Raw genomic sequence first — 27,669 nt, 5'->3', positions numbered from 1 at the left:
AAAATATATGAAATGCCCGTGTCAGGTTGCATGAAAAAAGACTGTCTTTTAGAGTTAGAGAATGACACGTGTCATCACAATTGTTTTAACAATTTGAAATATTTGTCAATGATTCAAAAATACTTGAAACATGTCAATCAAAAGTTTGACTTATAATCTATTGATTGATAATGAATTTAAAGTACTTTAATAAGGTATTTATTTTTTATTTAGGTGTTTCATAATTGCCGCAAAAATTTCTAAACAGACCGTATTTATGGAACAGTATATTCAGTGTTCCACATCCCCCTCACATTCGATTTTCTAAGTTGTCCGTAATTATGAAACAGCAAAAAGTGGACAATATTTAGTTAATTTCGTGTTAATCATTGTTAATTAATTATAACAAAGCAATTTACGTTAGAACAGTTTATATTTCTAAAAATTTGCATTTAGATATGTACATAGATTGTAAAATTCTATGAAAATGAAAAACTAACCTCAAAAATGAATAAGCTGGATGATAAATATTGTTTTATATTAATTAAAACATATACTTAAGTGGAAAACCTGCCTGAAAAAATTAATAACACTTTATTTTATTCAAAATTTTTACGAAGCACCTACATATCACATTTTTATAGATGTTTTTAAATTAATAATTTTTGTAGGTAGATACATTTTTTTTATAGAATTTGATATCTTTATTCTATAGATTTATTTTATATTGTTATTTTTATTTTTGATTATTGGTATAATTTTTATAATTTGATATTGGTTGGTTTTCCTGAAATAAATAAACTAACTGTCAAAGAAGTGACGTTGGTAAATTTTAATTTTTAGAGAAAGAACAGAACAGTAAGAAAATAATTTGATTAATAATCAAGTCGAATGATAAAACTAATGATTACATGACACTTAACAATGATTGTCATTCTTCTAATAAATATTCTCCTCTGATAAATACCAGTACCCAGTCTCAACAAAGCAGCCATTCCTGAGGTAATTACTGTATGAAATTATAGTATAAAATGAACCTTAGATATGGTTACTGAAGCTCATTCTGGTATTTATGAAAGTAGTAATTTAAATTGACTAAATTTAACTAATATTTTGAAGCGTAATGTTGGTGATGAATTAATATTTGAGTTGAATTTGAAGTCAAGAAAAAATGGATTAAAGTTGAGTCATCAGGTAAACTCAAACTACCTTCTGCTGGCACATCTGATCAATGGATGCAATATGACTCAAAAAAAGAAACTGATCGTAAAACTAAAGAAGAAAAGCTACATAAAAGAAAACAATTACTAAATGAGAAAAAAGTGATAGCTGATGAACGGAAAAAGCTACTAGAGAACGCATTAATACAAAGGATCAAAGAAGAAATGAAATAGTTGAATTTTTGGTTTAATTTAATGTATATTTGGTTTTTATATCTTGTTTATTAATCCTAAGATTTGAAACTGTTCTTGTCATACTTACTTTGTAAGTGAATATTTATTTATTGCTTGTTTATTCGTATAATTTTTAAATCTAACTGTATTAATAATTAGTAATAAAACTATTGATACTATGAATAAATAAATTAGTAACTGAAAAATGTTTTTAATGCGAGTACTTCAGTTCATTTTGAGTTCCATAATTTGGGACATTCCCGATGGAACACCCGTACGTGTTGCTTTAGACTGTTTCATAAATACGGCCGTATGTACTTGTCTGTTATTTTATTCAATTTATTAGCATTTTCAACTAAAACTCACTTGATAATAATTATTATCACTTCAGTAGATATCAGGCAAACTATTAACTTAGAAAAATTCAATGTTTCAACTCTATTTTTTTTAAATAATGTAAAATATTCAACTCCTACTCAAAAGGTGTTTCATAATATGGCCCTTTACCTTAGTTCCTTTTGTAGATGCTTGTTTGTTACTTCAATTTCTTTTCCTTCATGTTCAATTGTCAGTAGTCTATATTAATATATATTTTTCTCCGTTTATCTAGTTACGTTTAGTCTAGTTTTTTTTCTTATTACATGAATAAACTACAACATATTTATTCTTCTTTTTTCTTTCTATCTTTCTGTGGAGGATCAATAAAGAGCAATTTTAATTTCATTTTTCATCTTTTACTCAATATATCTCTATCCTCTTTTTCTGTCGTCCTGTCCCTTTCCAATCCTCCGTCCTCTCCATTTCCATCATGTCTACGTAAAGTTATGGAAATCATTATCGTCGGACTTCCAGCGAGACTGCTACGGCGAGATTAATTATAAAATATTCATATATTTCTTTCTGAAGTAATTATGCACCTTACATAACGAGCAGATAACTTTTCTATATATATGTTAATTATTTTCATGAGTCGCAGTATTTTTTTGTTTAATCTATACATCTATACATATAAATAAAATTGGAGTGTCTGTTTGTAATATTGAAATAACCATTTTTTACTACATGCATTTGAATATAAATTTGGTACGTACACCAAAATAACACTTTTTACAATTTTTGTCTGTCTGTCTGTCTGTCTGTCTGTCCGTCTGTCTGTTTGTTCCGGCTAAGCTCTGAAATGGCTGGACCGATTTCGACGGGACTTTTTTTGGCAGGTAGCTGATGTAATAAGGAGTAACTTAGCCTAAGTTAATTTGATTTAAAAAAATCTTTTACTTTAGAAAAATAAAGTTAAATTTCCGCGGACGAAGTCACGAGTACAGCTAGTAATAAGTAAAACTCAGTACAAAGTTTCGGAACTTCACCTAATTATCTTAACAAATCTATATACATATTGGTATATATATGTTTCCCTGCACGCCTAGATGAAAGGTCCCTTTGATGGGAACCATGCCGGTGGTCTTGTCGAATGCCTACTGAGGTCTCATGACCACGGCGTTATGTCAGGGGGAATAGCTATCAGGTTTGTAGCCGGTAGGAGTCTGGCTGTTCCTATTCCCCCCCATATCCCCCCCCCAATGGGTCTCCATGACGGATTTTCCAGGTGTAAATAAAGTACTTAAATGCATTTTATTTTAGAAAGATAAGTTAAATTCCACGCAACAGCTAGTCTTATATATATGTATGTATATGCATAAATCTAAAAGAAACAGCCCAAATTTGATTTCTGTTGCAAACCTTTTATAATTTCGGTCGGTTGCTAATGCTATGTTATTTCATTATATATCTATTTATTTAGATAAATATTGTACAAAACATATAATGTATAAAATCGTACGTGTCCATTTATTCTAAGATTCGTCCTGGCCGGCTTGTTTACGCAAAGTCACAAATGATCCCATGGGTAGCGCCTTCAACATTTCGGGTTATAACCAACTCATTACATTTATTGAATTTCATGAATAAACATAATATTTAATACAAATCTAAATTATCTGAGAGAAGCTATTGATATAAATTATAATTATAAATTTACTTAAAATGTAATGTAATTGAGAAGACATTACAGACAAAATTCCAACTATATTGTATTGTCTACCATGTCTTAAATGTATTAGTAGCAATTGCGTTATCCTATCAAATACATTACATTTGTCGTAATTTTGTACTGCAATAATATACACATAGTAATAATAACAGATTTTATAATATAAGATTTTATAAGCAAACACAAATTCATCTTTATTAAATATGTACACTGCACTAAATGTCCCAATGACAGTATAAGTCAAATCTTTCTTAATAATGTTATAAACGCGAAAGTTAGTGAGTATGGATGTTTGTTACTCTTTCACGCAAAGACTACTGAACGAATTTTGATGAAACTTTGTAACTTTATATAGCTTATTCATCAGAATAACATACAGGCTATATTTTTTATTGAAATTTAAATTATATTTCAATATCAGAAATATTGAAATATAACGCAGATGACAGCTAGTGAGTGTATATAATAATAGTGGTTGTCTAGTATCAACTATAAGAAACTTTGTTTAGAAAATACAGTGTAAATTATTAAGAACCTTCTTTTGAAGGCGGTTGAAAAGCCACGTAACGCGTTTACGGAGCACGTTTAAGTCAACAGACGAGTATACGCTCGACCGGCAGGCAGCCGGGAAAATTCACACTTTTTTCTCTGTTGTTTCCAGCCAGCGCGACCGTTAGTATTTACATAGACACCGCCGTCGCCTGACTAAATTAAAAAATAACAAGGGAATTAAATATAATAAAAAAATTGTTAATATCTACCAAACATGATGGTTATTTTTCTCATTCTATTTTTAAAAATATATTTAATTTCTGCTGAAATTATACATAATCCCTTGGTATATAACTCTTGGGCACCAGGAGATTATAGCTATCATGGAGTGCACGACGGACTAGAACACGCGAATCATTTCGTCAACGAGTGGACGGTGGAAGTGGAAGGTGGCGAAGAAGTAGCGCAGCTGATCGCTTTGGAACTTGGATACGTGTATGGTGGACCGGTAAGCGTTATGTTACCTTAGTATATTAAATAAAAAATTCAGGTAAATATATTTTAGTTTGTTGTCAATGTGAACGGCCATTTATATCCAGTACGAGATGTCAGGTGAATAATACTTAGACATTTAAATACAAATAAAGGAGTAAAGTTTTAAAAACAGCTAGACGATAGCAAGTAGATATTAATTACTTTTTAATAACACAAAGAAAGTTAGAAAGAAAGAAAAAAATATTTAGTCATTAGAATAGAATAATTTATTCATATATAATAAACTTACATGGAAGCACTTTTGAATAGTCATCACATTTGTTTTGAATCTACCGCTTATTCTGAAAGCATCATAAGATGAATGAGAAAGAAACTTGCGTGTTGCTTTTTTAAATAATTTTGTTGTTACTATATTATTAATTTCAAGTGTGCAGTCCTTACAATGGAAACAAATAATATCAAATATATAAATACATATATAATTAAAATAAAATAGAAAAACCAATTAAACATGTAACCACAGAAATGGCTCCGAGTGGAGCCTTATGATAGGTTCTATGCTGGTAGTTCAAAACCAGTCCATACTGGCGGGCCCGGGTTCGAAATAAGGAGGACCTGAGCCGATGTTTGAAGCCCTAACCGTGCCCTCAGACTAAAGTCGTATCCGTAAGACGGGAGTCGGTCTTCAGCCCTTCCTTTGGTTTGGAGTGTCATCTGCACTCGTCCCTATCATGTGAAGCTGTAAAGGCCAGCTGCGGCGATAGTACTGTATGTAATGTTTTTTCTATTGATTTAACGTATTTTTATGTATAATTAAATAAAATTGTTAGCATTCTACACTCCTTTATAAACTATATGAGTGCAAAATTTCATACCGCGCAAATTTCGTAATATAATCTTTTATTCATGAATATATACAGTACAACTGTACTGACGCATTAGAGACATATCCTATCAGACTAGATTTAAATTTGGAACATGGTGTACTGACGCATCCGAGACATGTCCTATCAGACTAGATTTAAATTTGGAACTTGGTGTACCTACGCATCCGAGACATGTCCTATCAGACTTGATTTAAATTTGGAACACGGTGTACATACGCATCCGAGACATGTCCTATCAGACTAGATTTAAATTTGGAATTTGGTTTGCAAACGCAACCGAGACATGTCCTATGAGACTATATACTTCCTGATGAATAGGTGTGATGTTCAGAACCATTTTAGATATGAGTGCATCATGATTAGTGAACTGTCTCATATTTTAACAATACACTTATACAGAAATGTTATTTTTCTAAGAACTTCTTGAATAGCGCCTGACAATAAATTTATCAGTATTGTTTATTATTCATAGTTAGAGCATAAATAAATTGGTTCAATGCGTCTAAAGATAGTCCTTCTTATAAATAAGAGTGACAGACACTTTCACATTTATAACACGAATCTTAGTTAGCTATTTATATACATAACTAGGTAATACATTTAGCCCTGGCTTTAGAAATAGGTATATTAATATGTAGATATTTAATAATAACTCGAGTACAGCGGTGTAAAAATAGTGTGTAGAAAAACAAAAGAATATTACAAATAGCGATCTCTCGAGAACGTACGGAATTCTTTATTTGAAATTTGTGACGTAAAATATTAAGGAGGTTTTAGATAAATCTTTAGTTTTGTTGCAGTGTCCAATATATTGGAAACAACAAACAATATATTCAATATATTGGAAATGCACCCTATTAGATAATGCAACCTGGGAAGGTATGTGATGCCAGAGATACAGTATTATTATTATATCCGTGAACAATTCACACAGTGTACTAAACAACTGATACAAATACATAGATTTTTTTTTAATACATACGTAATATACATAGAGAACACCCAGACCGATACAAGCAATCATACTCATGAAAACAAATGTGGTACAAACATTTGTATTCATGAGTGCGTGGAATCAAATCTACGACCATCGGAAGTAAAGCAGTGTGCTAAATTGCCACCGCCTAGGTCGTCCAAAATGATAAAAAACACAACTTGGCTACTGTAGGTGAGCCAGAGGCACAAACAAAAATGAAAAGACATTGCATATAGCAAAAAATATGTATAAGAAGCTTCACATAATATAAAGAAAGTAAATTAATAAAGCACGAAGCATACGTCTGTGGGAAAAAAAGTAGCAAAAAGATAGAAGAGAGAATAAAAGCTTTCATCGGCTTACTGGGACGGCACTTCACAATGATAACAATCGGCGCAATACCAACACTTATCAATGGCCACTCCAGATAACAACGGCGTCATAGCTTTGATTTCGTCTTATCTCGAGTACTGCCTATACTGTGCCAGTTCATTTAGTCTTTTATTTTGACAATATTAATGAATTAACTTTTATTAAATGATAACTATTTTTTTTTTATTTCTCCAAACTTACAAAATCCGTTACATACTTTTAATTGTCAATTGAAATGATATAAAACGAAATAATGAAATAACTTATTTGCGAAATATTGGATATATTGATCAGCAATATCTACCCTATAGGCATGCAAATTATATGAAGGTTCTTGGAAACTGTAAAAATTATAAACAAAACTATTTATAGTTCCCGTGTATTTAATGGTATAACGCAGTCCAACTATTAAATGACCATTATTTTTCTTATGGATGATAATGGAATAACTTTTGCATACGGCCACTGGAGTTATAGCACATAGTGATCTGTATTATTAAATTTCTCTCTACTACATATGAAGTGGAAAATATTGTAAGATTTATATTATAGTTAATTAGATATAATAAATATACCCATATCTATACAACTTATGGATGATAATGGAATGGTGCACCCGCCTGCGTTAACGGTTTACACTGGCGGGGCACCAGTGGAGGATGATAAGATGAGCATTAGGTCAGGTCAGTTAGACCACCGTGGTAATGTATGTTGGACTCCAGTCTCCGCAATTAGCCTCTCATTCGGGCCGTTGTGCGTGGACCATCGTGGTAAATTCACTAGGAATTTATCACGACGATTTCCAGGGGGAACGACGTAAAGGTCAATCTAGTATGGTACATTGCTAGCAATGGGGTTATTAGTCCACATTACTAACAATCCCCTTCCCTCAATGTCCAGTTATTTATTAATTTAAAAGTATATTTTTTCATTAGCAAGATTGTAATTTTTTTAATAATGTAACATGTATATAGATAAAAAGCAAATAGAGAAAAGACTTGATATCTTGATAAATACACATATATTAGGAACGATTGTCAAGAAATTAAATTATAAACAAAAGTGTACTATAAAAGAACTGTAAATTTAAATACAAAATAAAAATTTAAATAAAAATACATTTCTGAATAGCCAGTACAGTATACAACATGAGCAGACCTCATACGATGAGTATGAGGTCAGGTGATTTCAGGTCAGGGTTTAGGTTATCCTCCACTGGTGCTCTGCCATTTCATTCCATTTAATTTATTTACTATCTTTTAAACTGTCTTTATACTTATAGGAATGTTTTGTCTCTCTGTAAAAATAATAAAAAGTTATTTAAGCTATTTAAGCCTTTAGGGAGAAATCTCCCTAAGGCGTAAATAACTATTTATTATTTTTCTATTTAAAAAAGAAATCTTGGTATTCGGGGAATATCCATATTATTCTATTATTTTTTTTGCACCATTTATTACCCACTTTGTACCACCTATACCACTGTTTTAGGTTGACTGGAAGAGATCTCTTCTCTCCACCTTTGCTCACTTTATCTCTAAATTATAATGTCTTTGTGTTATATGTGTAATAAAGAATATATATAAATAGCTCTAACTACTTTACTAATCTACCGATCACTGATTATTAGCCATTAAATAAAAGCTATATCATTGTCTCAATTGCTATTTCTGTTTGTGTATGTAAGGCCGAGAGTGTGTGTAAGCGTCACATTAGTGCAATGAATGTCGAGTAATTATATTACTACTCTAACTGAACAACGAACAACTGAAACAACTCGTAACTAAACAACTTCAGCTTATTTTTTTTTTTATTTAATTGGAGTGGCGAGCACACGGGCGGTGAGGTGGTAATTTTCCTGATGGTAAACGGTGACCATCATCTATATACAGATACAAGAAAAATTATAACATTCATAAGATGCTAAAATGACCAGTAGGTCATTAAAATATCAAAAATATTTTGAATTTAAATTTGACGGCCTCGGTAGGTTAGCGGTTTAGCCTTATCCCGCCTTGCTTCCGATGGGCGCGGGTTCGATTTCTCGCACTATACAAACATTTATATTCATGAGTATGATTGTTTATATCGGTCTGGGTGCTCTCTATGTATACATTTACAATATATATCTATTTATTTATATCAGTTGTCTAATATACTCATAACACAAGCTTTTTAACTACTCATAGAAACTTTTTAACTGACTAGATGGCGTTGTGTGAATTAAGTCCATATTCATATATTATATATATATTTATATATGTGTACATTATATATCACATTTATATCTATATATATTATTTTATTTTATGTAATTTTTGTATCAGACACATCCGTATTTTTATTTATTTATGTATAATATTATATTTATATATCTTATATAGTTTTTATTGGAACAGTTTTTCGATCCACAACGCTTTCTATTTGTACCGAAAGACATGTGCCATATCAGACTCGATTTTGTAATTTGGAACATGGCTGTACTGATGGCGCTGTGTGAATTATCCAGATTTACATGTCCTATAAGACTAGTTTTGGAACGTGTTGTACAGACACATCCGAGACATATCCTATAAAACTACTGGTTTATTTAAATTTGGAACATGATGTACTGACGCATCCGAGACATGTCCTATCAGACTAGTTTTAAATTTGGAATTTGGTTTACAGACGCAACCGAGACATGTCCTATGAGACTATATACTTCCTGATGAATAGGTGTGATATTCAGAACCATTTTAGATTTGAGTGCATCATGATTAGTGAACTGTGTCGTATCTAAACAATACACTTATTATACAAAAATGTTATTTTTCTAAGAACTTCTTGAATAGCGCCTGACAATAAATTTATCAGTATTGTTTATTATTCATAGTTAGAGCATAAATAAATTGGTTCAATGCGTCTAAAAAAGATAGTTGTTCCTATAAATAAGAGTGACAGACACTTTCTCATTTATAACACGAATCTTAGTTAGCTATTTATATACATAACTAGCTGTTCCCGCGACTTCGTCCGCGTGGAATATAACTTTATTTTCTAAAATAGAAGATTTCTTCTAAAATACAAGTATCCTAAGTTACTCCTTATTACATCAGCTACCTGCCAATAAAAGTTCCGTCAAAGTCGGTCTAGCCACTTCAGAGATTAGTCGAAACAAACAGGCAAAAACTGTAAAAAATGTTATTTTGGTTAATGTATATTCAATAGCATGTAGTTAAAAACGGTTAATTCTATGTTACAACCAGACACTCCAATTTTATTTATATATATAGATTATGTATTTAGATATACAATATATAATACGAGCACTACTCCCGCTTCGCGCGCACGCATTACAAATCTTTAATTTTTTCGGCTTGTTCTATACTATAACACGCATGTATTATACACATAAACCTTCCTCTTGAATCACTCTATTTATTGCTGGAAACTGCATAAAAATCCACTACGAAATTTAAAAGAAATACGCGAAATGAAGTCGCTGTCGTTGACCGGCAGCGACTTCATTTTATACTATGCACAGATACTAACATTATCATTTAGAAAATCTACCTGTTTGTGTGTTTGTTACCTTTTCATGGATAAACGGCTGAACTAATCTTAATGAATTTAATACGAGGATGAACATAGGTTCTCTCGAATCTCTAAAACAGTAGTTAAAGTCGCAGGTAATGTCTAGTATTATTATGAAACTACAGATTAGTTACGGTTAAAAGGCACAAAACGCAGTCCATGAATTCAATGAAAGAGTAAATACGTCAGTGATGAACTGGCAAAGTGTAACAAATTGTTTTAACTAATTCCTGGGCATTTGTCATGATTACGTGTAGTTGGGACGGAGCAGACGATCTAGGTGACCAGGGCTGTATTCATAAGGCACCGTAGGGGCCTCGGGGTTCCTCCTCGACTCGGGTCCCAACGAATTCACGAAAGAAATCGAATATGATCAATTGTTTTAATGTCTTTTTCGATGGGTACCTACAGAAAATCATGCCCAGCGGTGTAACTTCGAAGAGAAATATGTTCAGCAATGAACTGCATTGGGCTGATGATGATGATCATTATCATACAGATGACAAAATAAGATCACAAATTCATTACACTTGGTTGTGTAACCGATCTGTGTTACGTAGCGTAAATTTAGGACGTAAAATGACTCTGTTTAGGAGTAATTCTATATATATTTGTAGAGATTAATTGAGGTACATTTTTCAACTCATTTCTTAAACAGCCGTCCCGAGAATATCCATGTCTAGGGGCCCCGATATGGTAAATCCAGCCCTGTAGTTGACGCAACGCATCCCAATAAGCCAATTCGACGAGCCGTCCATCCTTTTATTGGATTTATTTGCTTGTTTTGAAGGTTAATTGAAATAGACGTTTTTAATGTAATTCAATTTGTAAAACGTAAACAGACGTACTTACATCTATTGCAGCGTGTAATTTTTGATGTAAGTATAAATAAAAATAGTTTTTTTTAGTGAACATTAATGGGTTACCCGCCTGCGTTAACGGTATACGCTAGCGGGGCACCAGGGACGATCATAGGAGTATGGGAATAGAGCATGAGCCCATAATTTCATTTCAATCATTGATCAATAACATAAAAAATAGTCTTTCATTGACGTGATCTCTCTTTGATTTCCTTATATCCTAGTAGACACGAATCAGTATAGAAAAAAAAAGAAATCTTTATAAAAAAATAACCATTGAATTTTTGTATCAAACAGTGCCTACACTTGTAATTTCTGTCAAAACTCGAGGTGCTCTCCAGATAACATAGATTTAAATTCAGTGTAAAGTCAGTCTACGTTACGACATTTTATGTTCAAAGGAAGATGATATACCTACTTTAATATTAGTAGCTTGTCTTATCTTCTGCCTCACATCTACCTCCTTAATTTGCTTTGCAATTTGTAAATTAATTTCAAAAAACATGATCTATTTATGGGAAAGAACTATACCCAGTACTGGGACATTAGAAGCTCCCTCCGATTGATTTCCTGTCCAACTCAAACGAGGATCGAAATTACGACGGTCTGAGGCGAGGTTCGAACACCTAACGGTGCCCTCACATTAAAGTCGTATCGGTGAGGCGGGAGTAGGCCTTAAGCCACTCTATAAGTCCTTCCATTGATTTGGAATGCCATCTGTACTCACCCTCTTCGTCCGGAGAAGCTTCTCCGGACGAAGAGGGTATCATGTTACAGCTGTAAAGGCCAGCTGTGGCTAACAGCATTAGAGTAGTCCCAAAAAAAACTTGTAATATTTCTGTCAACACTCGAGACCCTTCCATTAGTACTTCTCCAGATAACATAGATTTAAGTTTAATGTGAAGTCAGTCCACGTTACGACATTTTATTTCCAACGGAAGATGATTGATCATAGAGAGAGACTTAGTCATCTGCGTTTGTACCTTTGTTTCATCTTCTGTCTCACTTCTGCCTCCTTCAATTCGCTTTGCAAGTACATCACAAAAACATTATCTATTGGGAAAGAACTATATATATCCAGTATATTTCTTAGAATAGTAGTACTGGGACATTAGAAACTTGTAGACGATGGAGTTGCGAATACTTTCGTCACAGTTTTAGAGAATAACGCATCCAATCTAAATGTTAATCATCTCTAAAATTAGAGCATTGTTAAGATAATATTCAGAATCAACCGCATTTTCCTACAAACTAAATCTTATTATTCTTAACGCTCCGAGATTAATGTCTGCCTACGCGCGGTCACCTCATTTGAATATAATTTAATTCAACGGAAAACAACCTTATTGTTCAATGAACTCAAATACAATATTTTCTTGTTCAAATCCGTACTAATATTATATCTTGAAAGTATGACTGTTTGTACCTTTTCTCGGCTAAAAGGATGAACGGGTATTAACGAAATTTAATATGAAAAGTGCATTGCATTCCTCACAACGATTATGTTGCTGACTGCTCTATTTAATAACTGCTGTTGCTGTAGTATCCACTACCCCCGAAGGGGAGAAAGTGCTTTAGGGACAAGGAACCTTTCTTTTTTATTGGGTTGTTTGGGCTATTGTCGGATGCCTGTAACACCTGTAGCACTGCAACCTACATAGATCTATTATACTTGCCCTTTTTCAGAGTTCGTTAACTAGACCCGTCAGGGACAAGAACTGAAGGATATTCCTAGGAGGGATGGTTTTTATCTCCTCAGAAAAGAGTGTAAACTTTCTAAAGGAGATATTTCGTTTATGCATGAATGGGCTACAACCACATAGCATGTATAGTGGCGTTTCTCTTCAGTTTGGCAAAATCTGCAGATGATATATTATTTCAAGGATAATTGATGTAATAATAAATAGCGTTATTAATTCGTTTTACAACTTATTATTTCAACAATTTTTCATGTGTGTATATATATATATAATAAAATTAACAAAAAAATAAGTTTTCATTGTCAAACACACCATATAGCCAAAAACAACCTTAAGAAATGGTTATTAACACTAGATTATGAACAGACAGAATTATTGATACGGTAATAGCACTTACATATATAGGCGTTTCTAGATTATCACCAATTTCTCAAGACATACACACATACACTCACACTCACACACACACACACTCCTATGATTACACCAACCTACTTAAATTGTAATATATCATAACAAACTCACTTAAAGTGTACTTTAAGTGAGTTTGTTATGATATATTACAGACTAATGATCTCAATATGAAAGAGAACAGACTTCTGAAACCCAGGTATTTTCTATACCTACCTCAGAATTCAGGGACTTCTTAATTATTTGTATTATTTGTATTTGTAAAAAAAAATATTAGATATTATATTAGATTAGAAACTTATTATTCTTCTTAACCGAATGATATATATACGCTACATTGATTAAGCCTTTTCTTGCACAGACAAATTGTAAAAACTATTATTAACACATAAATACAATAAACATGTTTTTTTTCATGTTTACAGTTCGTTAACGATTTTATTACATGTGTGAATTAACCCACACAAGTCTCACACAAATCTTGCAACTACTTATTCAAATTATTAATTGTCTTAAGAAATATATAGATGTCACTACAAGCCATGAAACCACCATGAAAACCGAGTTTTTCAGGCGGCGCTAACTGTAGACAAAGCGTCGCCGGTACTAGGAATGTAGAACATTGAAGGAATTATATTTCAGAAATTTCGTTACAGTGACTGAAACCACCTGTTCAAGGGGCGGGCATGTGGCAATGAAACGGTAACGTTTGTGTGTTGATGTATCTATTTTTGTCTATGAAAATATATACACAGGTAGAGGCTATCCGTATAGTAGTTCTATTTTTGTTCCGGTAGTAGTGTTTTAAGTACGAGCATGTCTGTGTGTTGATGGCCTCGGTGGTATAGCGGTTTATCACACCGCCTTAATTCCGATGGACGGGGGTTTGATTCCTATAAGATATTTTTTTTTATTCCTGAGTATTTATTTATTTATTTGCTTTGAATAGGTTACATTATTCTTACAAATTAATTTACAAATCCATAGTCAGCTACATTTTGAGCATGCAAATATTAAATTTAACATTCGTTGTTAACATTTAACAACGAATGTCATAATTATTTAAATTGTTGAATGTCCAAAATATAGTAATAACAATATGCATGTCCAAAATTAAGATCAGAGAATTAAAATGAAATGTAATAATAACAATTTATAATTAACATTTATAGAATGTAATCCGTGTTTGAAGTTGAGCTTCTTGTAGTCAGCGCTGAGGATATGTTGTAGCAGTCGATCATCGTTGAAAATACTCCTGTATATTGTAAAATCATTTATCTATTAACCATTTCTTAAATGCTAACTCAAAGGGATTATTGTTTGTATCGGTCTCGATTTTTTTTTGTGTTCATACAAAAAAAATGTATACCCACAAAAAAGCTCTGATTACCTTGGAACTAGATGGCGCTGTGTGAATTGTCCCGAGTTAACTTTATAGTATAAATTTTTTATACGTTATGTTATTTATAAGATGGGGTAGCACAGTTTAAACACGGCAATGCTTAGTGGACTATAATTAGTATGTCTTAATAGACATAATTAATTGCAATTATTATATTAATATATCTCTAGGTAACTGTGTCCCATAGAAGTTCTCACCTTAAGAGAAAAAATATATTGCACACTCAAAAAATGAAATAATATAAGTTAATTATGAAGTTTAGGAACGTGTGCACTTTAGTGACAATATAAATTAATAATGATATCAGTATCAGCACAGAATAAATATTTATATAGTATAACTAGCTGGACTATAGTATAACTATGTAATATTATGTTATCTGTGGTATAACTATGGAGTGGAGGCCGCGTATGGGTCGACGGAGTCTCTTTTTTTTTTATGGATGATAATGGAATGGTGCTCCCGCCTGCGCTAACGGTTTACGCTAGCGAGGCACCAGTGGAGGATGATAAGATGATCATGAGGTCAGGTCAGTTAGCCCATTGTGACAAATTCACCAAAAATTTATCACGATAGTTTCCAGGGGGAACCGCATGGAGGTCAACCTGACATGGTACATTGATAGCAATGGGGTCAACAGTCCACATTACTAACAATCCCCTTCCCCCCTCGAGTGTCGGGAGTGTCGGGCGCCCTCCTGCAAGATGGACCGACGACATTATAAAGGTGGCCGGGAGTGGATGGATGCGGACATGGTGGAAGTCTCTGGGAAAGGCCTATGTCCAACAGTGGACAGACACAGGCTGATGATGATGATAATAACTAGCTGTGCCCGCGATTTTGTTCGCGTGGTTATCAAAAACACTTCATGTATATTTTTAGGGGTTACTTAAACCGTTTGCGTCTATCATGGTATGGACATGTAATGCGTAGGAACGAGGATAATATTTTAAGAAAGATGTTACAAATGAATGTGAATGGTTATAGAGCAGAGGAAGGCCGAAAAAGAGATGGATGGACTGTGTGAAAGATGATATGGTAAGAAAGGAAGTAAATAACGCGATGACTGCGAACAGGGATGAATGGAAGCGAAAAACATATTACGACGACCACAAATAAATGGGATAAGGAAGAAGCAGATGATGATGACTTGAACTGTTTACGAATTACGTGTACCGATTCACTGAAGAAGCCATGATGTTAACAGATGTATAAAACTGTGTTGCGTATATCGACGCCCTCCACCGAGTTTGTATAATTCAAAGAAATACATTCTATGACGTCACTTACATCACGTTAGTATAATAAAATTTACAATACAATTAAATTTACCAAAAACTAAGAAAATTATAGACAAAAATAAAAACAAAAGAAAAAGAGCTTATGCCTGCACTAGAGCATCATAATCATAACTAGCTATGCCCGTGACTTCGTTCGCGTGTGGTAACTTGAACCGTTTACGCACGCAACGGAAGACTCAAATATGAATAATTTTCCCCGATTTTGCAACATTTTTCACTGATACTTCGCTTATATTGGTCGTAATGTAATCTTATATAGCTTAAAGCATTCCTCTACAAATGGTCTTTCCAACACAATAACAATTTTTCAATTCGAACCAGTAATTCCTGAGATTAGCGCGTTCAAACAAACTCTTCCGCTTTATAATATTAATTAATTAATTAATAATAATAATAATAATAAATTAATAATATATATACATATATATTCTGATGTATAAGCTATATATATTACTGTAAAGTTTCATCAAAACCCTTTTTTTTTCGGACTACTCTAATGCTGTTGGCCGCAGCTGGCCTTTACAGATTCACCGGACGTTAGGGGGCGAGTGCAGATGGCACTCCAAACCCGCGGAAGGACTTATGGACCGCCTGAAGGCCAGCTCCTGCCTGACGGATACGACTTTAGTCTGATGGCACCACTAGAGTCTTCGAACTTGATTCAAAAATCACATTTTGAAGACTACTTCAAAATGTGATTTTTGCAGCTGCGGCCAACAGCATTAGAGTAGTCCGAAAAAAAAAAGTAAATTAATTACTAAATTAATTTACTTTTGGATTTATAAGCAAGCACATTATTTTATTATATATGTAAGAAATTGGTGGTATTTATATATACAAATAAGTAAAATTGAAGTATGTGTTTGTAATTTCAATTCGATAGCTTTTCACTAAATGCATATAAAAGTATATACGGTACTTCTGTAATAATTATATTTTAAATACTATAATTTCTGACTCTCTATCTGTTTGTTCTTGCTAATTTATGAACGAATCTCGGCTCAGGCCGGCGTAATTTCGATCCCCGATCCGTTTCTGCGTGAAACAGTAACAAACATCCAACCTAACCAATCTCTCGCGTTTATAATATTATTATTAAGATAATAATAAAAATATCTTGAAACAATTGTACATTCACAATACGGACAGTAAGACTTTAGACCCATTGTACGGAGGTACTTCGATTTGCCCTCGATATCTTAATATTAATCATTAGATACATAAAACAAAGTCGCTGTCGCCGTCTGTCCGTCCCTATGTATGCTTAAATCTTTAATACTATACGTAACGGATTTTGAAGCGGTTTTTTAATAGAGTGATCCAAGAGGAAGGTATATATGTATAGTACAGGTACACCCGTGCGAAGCCGGGAGGCTAGTAATGTTATAAACGCGAAAAATTTGTAGGTATGGACATTTGTATATGTTTATTACAGTAATATAGCTTATATTATTATATTGTCTATGTGTAATTCTGATACACATAGACAATATTTTAATTTTAATTTATATATTGAATTTTAACACGAGTGCAACCGCGGGCACAGCTACTATTAAATATGACCAATGTAAGTATGTGTGTAGAATAATAATAGCGTACCAGCCACACCCTCGCACGCAACTCACCCTACCCGACTCCCTCGTTCGATAACGCGCATATTCTCATATGTGATTATAACCTCCTCGGCACTTCGGCTACCCTGGTACATGTGTGACTCTGAAAACTCACATGACTCCAACGACGACGTGTGACACATAGTGCACACGTGTGATGCTCTGTATTTATAAATCTATGAACTGTATGTAGCCCCGTTTGTGTGTATAACGTATGAAACATTTGTGAGTTTGTGTAGTGTGTAGTTTCCATGTAGAAAAGGTGTGTGGGGTTTATCGAAGTATGAGTATAAGTGTGTTGACTTATGGTTACTTAACAAATCAACTACTCGAACGTAGTTTGTTTACTATCCCCTACATATAATATACAGAAATAATCAATTGGTAATTATTATTATTTTTTTTGAAGAAAATAGAAACACCATATAGATTTCGAGATAAATATATGGGAAATGACATTTAAAAACTTAAATAAGAATAGAAAACATGGAGTAAACATGGCATTTTAACTTTACCGTGCCCATAACAATGTTTTTAGAGGAGTGATTGCCTACGCTCGTATTGCATGTGTAGGATGGTATTGTGTGTAACCGTACAATATCCTGTTATTTATGTTACTCTGGTATACCCGTGTGTTTGGGCCGTCACATGACGACATCCATTTTGATTTGATTGAAAGAAAGAATGAACGATGTTTTTTGTTATGATTATGTATGATAATGGAATGTTGATTCCAGGAGGAACCGCGTGGAGGTCACTCTGGCATAGTATATTGCTAGCAGTTATATCAGTCCACATTCTAATGATTATCCCCTTATAAAGTGTTTAAGCAGTGTCTATTTTTAAGAATTTCATATGAAACAGTTGACTAATTAAATAAACAATTATAAAGAACAAAAGGGCGGTACGCAGCAATATTTTTGGGTATTATTATGAAATTATTAAAAAAAATGTATTATTTATGAATCGCTTGACGGATGGTATTTTGTTTCGGAACTAGTAAAATTGAAAATAATCCAATAAAAACTTGTTTAAAATTGACCAAAATAACATTAATTATTTAATGTAAGACAAAACTAAAACAGATTGTTCGTCATGTTAAATATGATAAAGAATTGATAACGATATACAAGTCTGAATTGTAACGGAAAATCTCGCGTAATTTTATTTTTTTCCGGAACCATAGAAATTCTGAGCTTGGAGTCGTAATGTCATTGCAATAAAGTTGAAAGTTTACAAACCACGCAGAAAACTAAAGGGCCAGAAATTGAAGCGAAATTGGAATAAGGGGTTCCAATATACTCTTTAATTTCTTTTTGGTATAAACATAAGTATGAAGATTGTTATTTTAAGAGTTTTTTAAGTCACTACTATTCTTGTGCTTCTTATATAGTAAACAATTTTGAACCTTATTTTGATGACACTTGCATTGTTTTTTAATCAACATCGTCTGTTGTTGCGATTAATTTTTACCGGTTTTTTCACTATAGTCAATGAAGTATTCTCCTAGAAAGTTATTTCCTTCCTTGAATGTAGCGAAATTAAGTACAGATTAATAAAAAAGGAATTCCTGATAATTGTGTCTGAGCAACATTTTAGCACCGCGTGAATTTAGGCGCCAGCCACAGTACACATTTTATTAGTAAATTTATAACCATTGATAGGTGTACTAATAGGACTGAACCCGTGGAAAGATGGGACATATTTGAGGAAACTGATACTGTAAGATGTACGAATATGTAACTGAGTACCCGTTTTGATCCCTGAGATGTTGTAAAAGCTGACCAGGGTAACAAATCCTCACAGCAGTCAAAATAAGGAAATCTTAAAACAGAACTCTATTTTAAGCCGCATGGCTAACCAACTCTGCAAATTCATCTTTACGAATAAATTTCAAGATTTCTTGGTAATTTTGATTCACTTAACAATAAATACCAGGATATCATAAATGGGAATAATTTGAAGACGAGAAAGAACCTATCCAGACGTCAGCAATGTAAAACAGACATCCTGAGGGCAATAACTTCAGGATCCAGACTGACTGTCTTTTTTATACGTTGTCCGTTATATTTGTACATGTGATTTTTCTTAATATCATCATTATAGAATCATAAAAAAAGAAATATTCAATCGTTAACTTCAAAGCCTGATTCCGCAGATCCGAGTTTCCTAATCCGCCCAAATCTCAGTCGGTCCCTGAAGGTGTTAAATGTCGTCTAGGGCGCCGCCTACATTCTATTGTTCTAGACGTCAAATACCAGGAATAAATGAGTGCATAGAAGTGTATTTTGAACAGAAAGCGGCAGAGTGGGGATGTCGTGATTTGGCATTTTGAAAATGGAACTCTATAAAAAAGTAACAGTAGAAAAGTTTCTATCTAAATAATTCGCTACCTATAAGCGTAGATGTTTACTGACGTCACAGTAAAGTTCAATGAACTTAGGATTGTTTGTCAGAAAAAAAAATAAAAATGCACTTCAATGGTGACGATTATTATATATATATATTTTAATCCGTTATTTTATTGTTAAATTCACTAGGTATTTATCACGATGGTTTCTAGGTACCGCGTGAAGGTGACATGACATGGTACATTGTTAGCAATGACGAATACAATAGCATTATTATCTTCTGTCTTTTCACAACTAAAAGGCTGTACCGGTTTTAATAAAGTTTGACCGGAAGATAAATTATATCACGACGACGAACTAAGGAAGCTTTTATCTCAAAAAAAAAAACAATCTACAATGAATGAAAGTTTATAAACATCTGAAATATATATATCAATTATATGACAGTGTAAAAAATATCTTACTTTGTAAATTTACTTATTATTTACAGTTATTAAAATTATAATTATAATAAATTGACACGAATTGAACTAACCAATTTCAAATGTCAGCAGTATATTGCACGCCCCTACCTCCCTCTGCCAGATTTGGTATTCACCCTCTAAAAATAGACATATTACATGTGCACTCTACACTCCACAGAACAGAGATGTGAGTCTCTGTGTTACACTGTATGGTTTGTAACAACTCAGAAAAAATAGTATTGATTTTTTTTATATAGATGTTTTTTTCTATACATATTAATATTGTAGGTGAGAATGTAAATCTGTCTCTAAACATCAACTCTGACTGGACCTAACATTTTATCGCTAAAATGACTAAACGAATTATGATAAATGTCTATATGTACTGATAGATTGGACTTTGGCGAAAATATCTACTATTTGTCACAAAAAAAAAAACAAAGAGTATGAATTTAAGTTTTCGACTTGTCAAGCAATATATACAACATATAAAAATAAAAAATAGAACTCAAAGTTACTAATTATATATAAGAGTATATACGTAGACGAAATTGCCGGCATCAACTAGTCTTGTAAATCCAATTTTGAGAATTCGTTATTCTCATTTGTACCCCATTTGGTGCAGTCTAGGGCCCCGGGCTAGTGTAGGGAGCCAGCGTCCAAATATTTGTTGTAGCTTTACAGTTTTAAGTTGAAATGAGTGCATAAAAAGTACCGACTAGTACTAATTCATTCCCACTACGATCGATCCCCCGAATGGATCCCCCAATCGAACTCAAACCGAGATTCGACCCCCTAGCGGTGCCCTCAGACTAAACTCGTATCCGTCAGGCAGGAGTTGCCCTTCCTTTGGTTTGGAGTGCCATTTGCACTCGTCCCCTATCGTCCGTTGACTGCCAGTCTGTAAAGGCCAGCTACGACCATCAGCATAAGAGTAGTCGGAAAAAAAAATTTCGGGCAATTTTTTCTTACTCATTAATATTGGTATGTTATTAGCACCTGTCATGATGTTTTAGTAGAATTATATATTATACTAGCTGTACACGCGACTTCGTCCGCGTGGAATTAAACTTTATTTTTCTAAAATAAAAGTAGCCTAGGATACTCTTTATTACATCAACTACCTTCCAAAGAAAGTCCCGTCAAAATCAATCCAGCCATTTCAGAGATTAGCCGGAACAAATAAGCAGACCGACAAAAATTGTAAAATATGTTATTTTGGTGTATGTACCGTATTTATATTCATATGCATGTAGTAAAAAATTATTATTTCAATATTACAAACGGACACTCCAGTTTTATTTATATGTATAGATAAAAACAACTAATTCATGAATCAATATATAAAATTCACAATCAACTGGTTGAGTATAACTAAATTATTAAATTAGTCGTAGTGATTAGAGTAGACCAGTCTCTACAAGCACTCGTCCACGAGTATGACGTATGCGGTAGTCATACCGTATAATCAATTCATATAATTCATTGTTGCAGGTGACTAGTTTTCCAAACACATATACGTTTTTGAAATACGAGCACGAGATGCAAAGGCGTACCCCTGGCACCCAGCACACGTCCGCACTCGTCAAAGACAGAAGGGTGAGTTTTTTATGGATGTACTTCACACGGGTGTACATGGGTGTATTATAGATATATACCTTTCTCTAAAATCACTCTATCTATTAAAAAAAACAGCGTCAAAATCCGTTGCGTAGTTTTAAAGATTTAAGCATACATAGGTACAGACAGCGACAGCGACTTTATTTTATACTATGTAATGATAATATAATGGTGCACCCGCCTGCGCTACGGTTATGCTGGCGGGGCACCAGTTGAGGATGATAAGATTAGGTCAGGTCAGTTAGCCCATCGTGACAAATTCGTCACGAATTTATCACAATGGTTTCCAGGGGAACCGCGTCAACCTGACCTGGTACTTTGCTAGCAATAAGATCATTAGTCCACATTACTAACAATCTCCTCTCCTCCAGAAGGGTGAGTCAATCGCATAGACCTCAACTCTCAACATCAGGGTAACCACCCTTAGCACCCTTCTACGACGATATCGAACTAAGTAACTGGGGTTACCTCATTTTTTTTATAACTTTTGATAATTATATTAAACATCAATAAAGTGACTACTCTCAGTGACAATTAATAATAATAATAATCACGTATTTTAAAAGGCTCACAGTAAATATACACACAAACACGCATACATCCACACACACACTCCACGGGTTTTGACCCGTTGATATAAGCCACAATGCATAAAAACCCAGCAAAAGCTCTGAAAATAAAACATACAATAATAATCTTTTGTATGAGCTATGTGCTGAAATGGCCTTCAATCAGATGGTGCCGCAGCGTGTCACTGCAGCGTGTCAGTGGAGCCACTAAAAAAAAAGAAATAGCATTCATGATATTATTAATTTTAAATATATAAAAAGAAAAGTTAAATGGAAGAATTAGTAGGGACTGGTCTGCTCTTATCACTACTACTGATTTAATCTTATTGTGTTTTTATATTTGAGCCTAAATAAATTAGTGCTGGTTGGTAGTTTGTATTCACACGTTTCTTGTAAAATGTTAAGTTATAAGGATTGTTTAAAAGAGCAACACACAAGTTTCTTGCTTATTCTTCTTGTGATGACACAGCTTTCCGAATAAGCGGTAGATTAAAAAAAATTGTTGACTATTCAAAAGTGCTTAAATTAAGTTTATTTAAGCACTTTATGATTTTCTATTCTATTCTATTCAATGAACGAATTCAATAATTAACTCGTAAATTAACAGCAAAAACTTTTTAGCAACAAGTTTACTCGTATGTTTCCGTATATCAGAATAACTGTATTAGAATTATGATATCCTAGTAACTCGTATCGAAGACGAAAAACCTCGTACACGAACGGGGATGCTCGAGCGGTTGGCTCTCTCTGACACCGTCACCGATCTATGTTGCCCTAGTCATTTCCAACCGGTATCCACGTGGTCTTTTTCAATTCCGTCGGACTGCCGAAATATTTGTGCCACGCCCACCCGTTTCCGTAGTATTTACTCAATACCACGTCGTGTCACAATGTATACATATATGCGGCCTCGGTTGTCAAGTGGTTTAGCACACAGCTTTACTTCCGATGGTTGCGGGTTCGATTCCTCGCACGACAAACATTTATTCATGAGTACGATGGTTTGTATCGGTCTGGATGTTTTCTATGTAATATGTATCAGTTATCTAGGACTCATAACCAAGCTTTAGCTAGCTTAACTAGATGGCGCTATTTGAATTGTCCTGAGATTATTATTATTGTTATATTAACTAGCTATCCGCACCGGTTTTGCACGAGCCGTATTTCGCTAAATTCCGTTGCATTAAAAAATTATACATTAAAAAAAACATTACACACACTACCATGTATACACACAGGCATAGAAATTATAGTGTTTTTGAATAGAATTATATTCAAAGTATTTACAATAGATTGAAAAGTAATATATTATTTAATAATTAATACAAACAATCACAAAAGACAATAATTCAAAGTTAGAATTTAAATTAAATAAGGTCGACCATTGGACGGTCACTAGTATTCATAAAAATACGGACTAAAAATGTTTTTATATACCTAACTGAAATGGTAAACAAATAAACTTAATTTAAGCACTTTTGAATAGTCATAGTTATCATTCTTTTAATCGACCGCTCATTCGGAAAGCTCACCACAAAAAGAACGAGCAAAAAACTTGCGTGTTGCTCTTTTAAATAATCATTGTAACTTTATATTTTTAATTCGAAACGTGCCAATACAAACCACCAACAAGCACTAATTTATTAGGGTAAGATATTAAGTACACAATATAATATATAATCAGTCGTAGTGACATCTGCTTAACAATGATTATAGAAATGAATAATTGAGAAATACTTTTTTTTATAACAGGTGCGCTGGGCAGAGCAAGTCTTCCTCAAATCGCGAGTCAAAAGATACTATACGCTAGATCCGGATGCTGAGATCCACCGGGTGAAAAGGGTCAAACAATCCAATACTAGTTTAGACAGGAGAACAAGGGCTGCAGGAATTCGAGGAAGAAAACCTCTCTTCAACGACGAACTTTGGAACCAAGAGTGGTATTTGGTAAGGACTAAGGAGTAATATTAAAAGGACAGGAAAATTGTACTTGAAATAGAAAAATGTTTCTTTATTAATCCAAATTATTACCGTATAGTTTCAGTTTGTATGTGTTAAAATTAACCAATGCACGCTGTGTCTACATCTAGTAGGATGTATTACTTAAAAAGTTTATTTCATCTATGTAAAATCACAGATAACATAATATTACGTAAAATTATGCTCTCTGTAAGACATTCAGTTTTGTAGACCTAATATATAATAAAAAAAAGGAGATACAATACTGAATAATCTATGCCTAAAGAATTTTTAATCTATGGAACTGGTACCTTACATTACATTTCACTTCTTCACCTAGGTATATCTTACTAATGTTATTTATTCGAAAGTTTATGAAATTTATGGTTATGGTTATTTATGATTATGAGTTTATGGATGGATGGCTGTATATTAACAACTACTAAACGGATTTTAATGAAACTTTACAGTAATATAGCTTATACATCAGAATAATACATAGACTAGAAATTTAACGCAGATGTAACCGAGGACACCGCTAGTTAATATTATAAACGCTAAAGTTTGTGAGTATGAATGTAATGCTGGATATTTATTACTCTTTCACGCAAAAACTATTGAACGCATTTTGATGAAACTTTACAGTAATATAGCTTAGATAGACGTCAGAATAGCACAGGGCATAATTTAAAAATATATGTTAATAGGGTAAGCTTAATTAATGCTGATGAAGTTGCGCGGGTCTGCTAGTTACCCATGCTTTGTAGGCCATCGTTTTCGGGAATTAACATTAATGGTAAATGTTTCTTAATCGATTTAACAAGCTTTTTCATAAGTTTTTTAGGTGTTTAGTGCTTGTTACTGGCAGCTTGTCTACCATTCTTTTTATAAACTTTATATTTTTTATACGTCACTTTTGACTAACCATATATTTTTTTGTTACTTCTTGCTGTGAGCCCTTTTGGGAAGAATACACATTTTTACTAATATTTGGATTTTATTAAAATAGTAGTTGTGTTCCCGCTCCAGTAACAGTGCTTATATGGTCAGAGACACTTTGTTTCATGACCGGATATCGATAGTTTCATACAGCATTAACATATTTGTTTGTTTCCAGCAAGATACACGCACGTTGAACAATTTGCCTCGACTGGATTTGAACGTGTTACCAGTTTATGGTATGGGCTTCAATGGCAGCGGGGTGCGGGTGTCTGTACTTGATGATGGTATTGAGCATAATCATACCGATTTAAGAGCAAATTATGTAAGTCATTATTTTTATAAATAATACAAATGATATACTAAACAGACGCACAAAGTAAAACAATAATAATCTCAGGACAAGTCACACAGCGCCATCTATTCCCAAGTTACGCTAGATAAAGCTTATGTTATGGATACTAGATAACTGATACCAATGCATAGATATTTTTATTCGTAAATACATACATAAAACACCCAGACAGACACATTCAATCATATTCATGAATACAAATCTTTGTGCTGTGCGAGAAATCGAACCCGCGAATATCGAAAGTGCAGAAGAAAAGCAGTTTGTTAAACCGATGGTATATACATAAATTATGGTAACACCATTCCATCATCTCACCACATCATACATTAAATACAAAAAAATAATAATAAACGCTTTCAATTTTGTACCTTCTCTATCTGTTCATTGTTCGAATTCATGGATACCAAATAGCAAACGTTATACTACAATATAAGGCATTTGCAAAATTATTATCAACAAATCAATTTGAACTTTATAGTATTACACATAGATTTTCGTATCGAATAACAATCCAAAATAGCAGAAAACATGTTACAAATACCTCGCATCTGACGTCACTAGATGACGTCATTTTATAAATATGAACAACTCTCCTAGACTTTCTGAAGTCCTAGTACGTTCGCCGGCGAAGCAACCCGCCGACTCGCCACGAGAGTCGGCCGCAGTTTTCGGATGGCGCATGGCATATGGCGGCCGTGTGCATGGCGCAAGTCAGGGGACCAAAACACGACAGATGAATAAAACCGTATCATTGATCCTAACTGAGATTATAAATGCAAAACTAAGTTTGTTGTTTCACGACTAATTTTTAGATGCAACCAGAAAGCTAGTAAATAAAAAATCTAATTTCCAATATTGTCATGTTTTTGTCAAGTGAATCTATTTAAGGTTAGCTAGATAAAAATAATGAAATCAACAAATGTATATTATTAAACATACTTTCAATAAATTTTAATAACAATCTATTGAATATAAGCGGCAATCTGCAATCCAATTCTATAAGACTAATAATGAAATTCCATACTTTTCTCAAGTTTTTTTATTATCTTGAATAACATCAAGGCCTGGTACTACTTTATTAAACAGTTATGTGCTTTGACTTGTTTATATTATTATGGTATCGTTAACTAATGGCTGTTTGATTCAGAAGTAAATAAACTAGAAACGTATTAAAGTCATATAACAATTTCTGAACTTCCTGGCGCCAATATTCGAAATCGACAACAATCTCCGAGTTGAGCCGGAGTTAGTAAAAACAATCTCTACGGCTTTCTAAAGTCCTGGTAACTTCGTCAGTGACGTAACGCGCCGACTCGCCTCGCGAGTCGTACCGCTGGCCCGTCGGGACACCTTCGGATGGGTAAGGCCCGCCTTTACAAGTAAGGCAACCGCGCATGATCACTAAACGTCAACCAGGCATCAATATTTTGGTAGATAATTGAAAACTACTAAATCTACCAAAGTGGTTATTGTTGATTTCAACATTACTACTACATTACTTTTAAAAAAAACTTTGACAGAACTACATAAACACACGTTTAGCAGCTAGCTTACGTTTCGGTTGAAGGATGAGGTATGGTAGTGAAAATACAGGGTACCGGAACATGTTATCTCAATTCATATATACCAAAGAACTCCTCACTTACCATTAGGCGCCAACCTAACAGTTAAAGGGCAGGTTAGTTTGGTAACAATCACAAAAAAAACATAATGTGAGTTCTCTATAAATTTAACTTAGTTTGATTTTGACGGGCTCACCGCTTTACCTCCAATGGTCGAGAATTGAAGTACATTTTTCAATTGTGTTATTCTATATTTTTTTATTTCTATTATGTATATATACATAACGGCAATTGGTAAAAATAAATGGTAACTACATGGTACATTGCTATTAATGTAACAGTCCTTTC

The 27,669-nt window shown here is 33.4% G+C and overlaps 1 protein-coding gene across 1 annotated transcript in view; it reads left to right on the top strand.

Moving 5' to 3' along the window:
- Nucleotides 1-4,189: 4,189 nt before the first annotated feature.
- The window catches only part of LOC131855025 (neuroendocrine convertase 1-like), a 33,262-nt gene continuing 9,782 nt past the window's right edge, over nucleotides 4,190-27,669 (top strand). Inside the window, exons 1-4 of the mRNA XM_059206234.1 lie at nucleotides 4,190-4,420; nucleotides 21,812-21,916; nucleotides 24,259-24,453; nucleotides 25,583-25,729. Coding sequence (XP_059062217.1) covers nucleotides 4,190-4,420; nucleotides 21,812-21,916; nucleotides 24,259-24,453; nucleotides 25,583-25,729 — 678 coding nt within the window. The remainder of the gene's footprint in view (nucleotides 4,421-21,811; nucleotides 21,917-24,258; nucleotides 24,454-25,582; nucleotides 25,730-27,669) is intronic.

This window comes from Achroia grisella, unplaced genomic scaffold (assembly GCF_030625045.1).
Source record: "Achroia grisella isolate CSIRO2021 unplaced genomic scaffold, CSIRO_AGI_Agris_v1 utg1295, whole genome shotgun sequence".
NCBI lineage: Eukaryota > Metazoa > Arthropoda > Insecta > Lepidoptera > Pyralidae > Achroia > Achroia grisella.
This window is presented reverse-complemented; position numbering and strand designations above follow the sequence as displayed.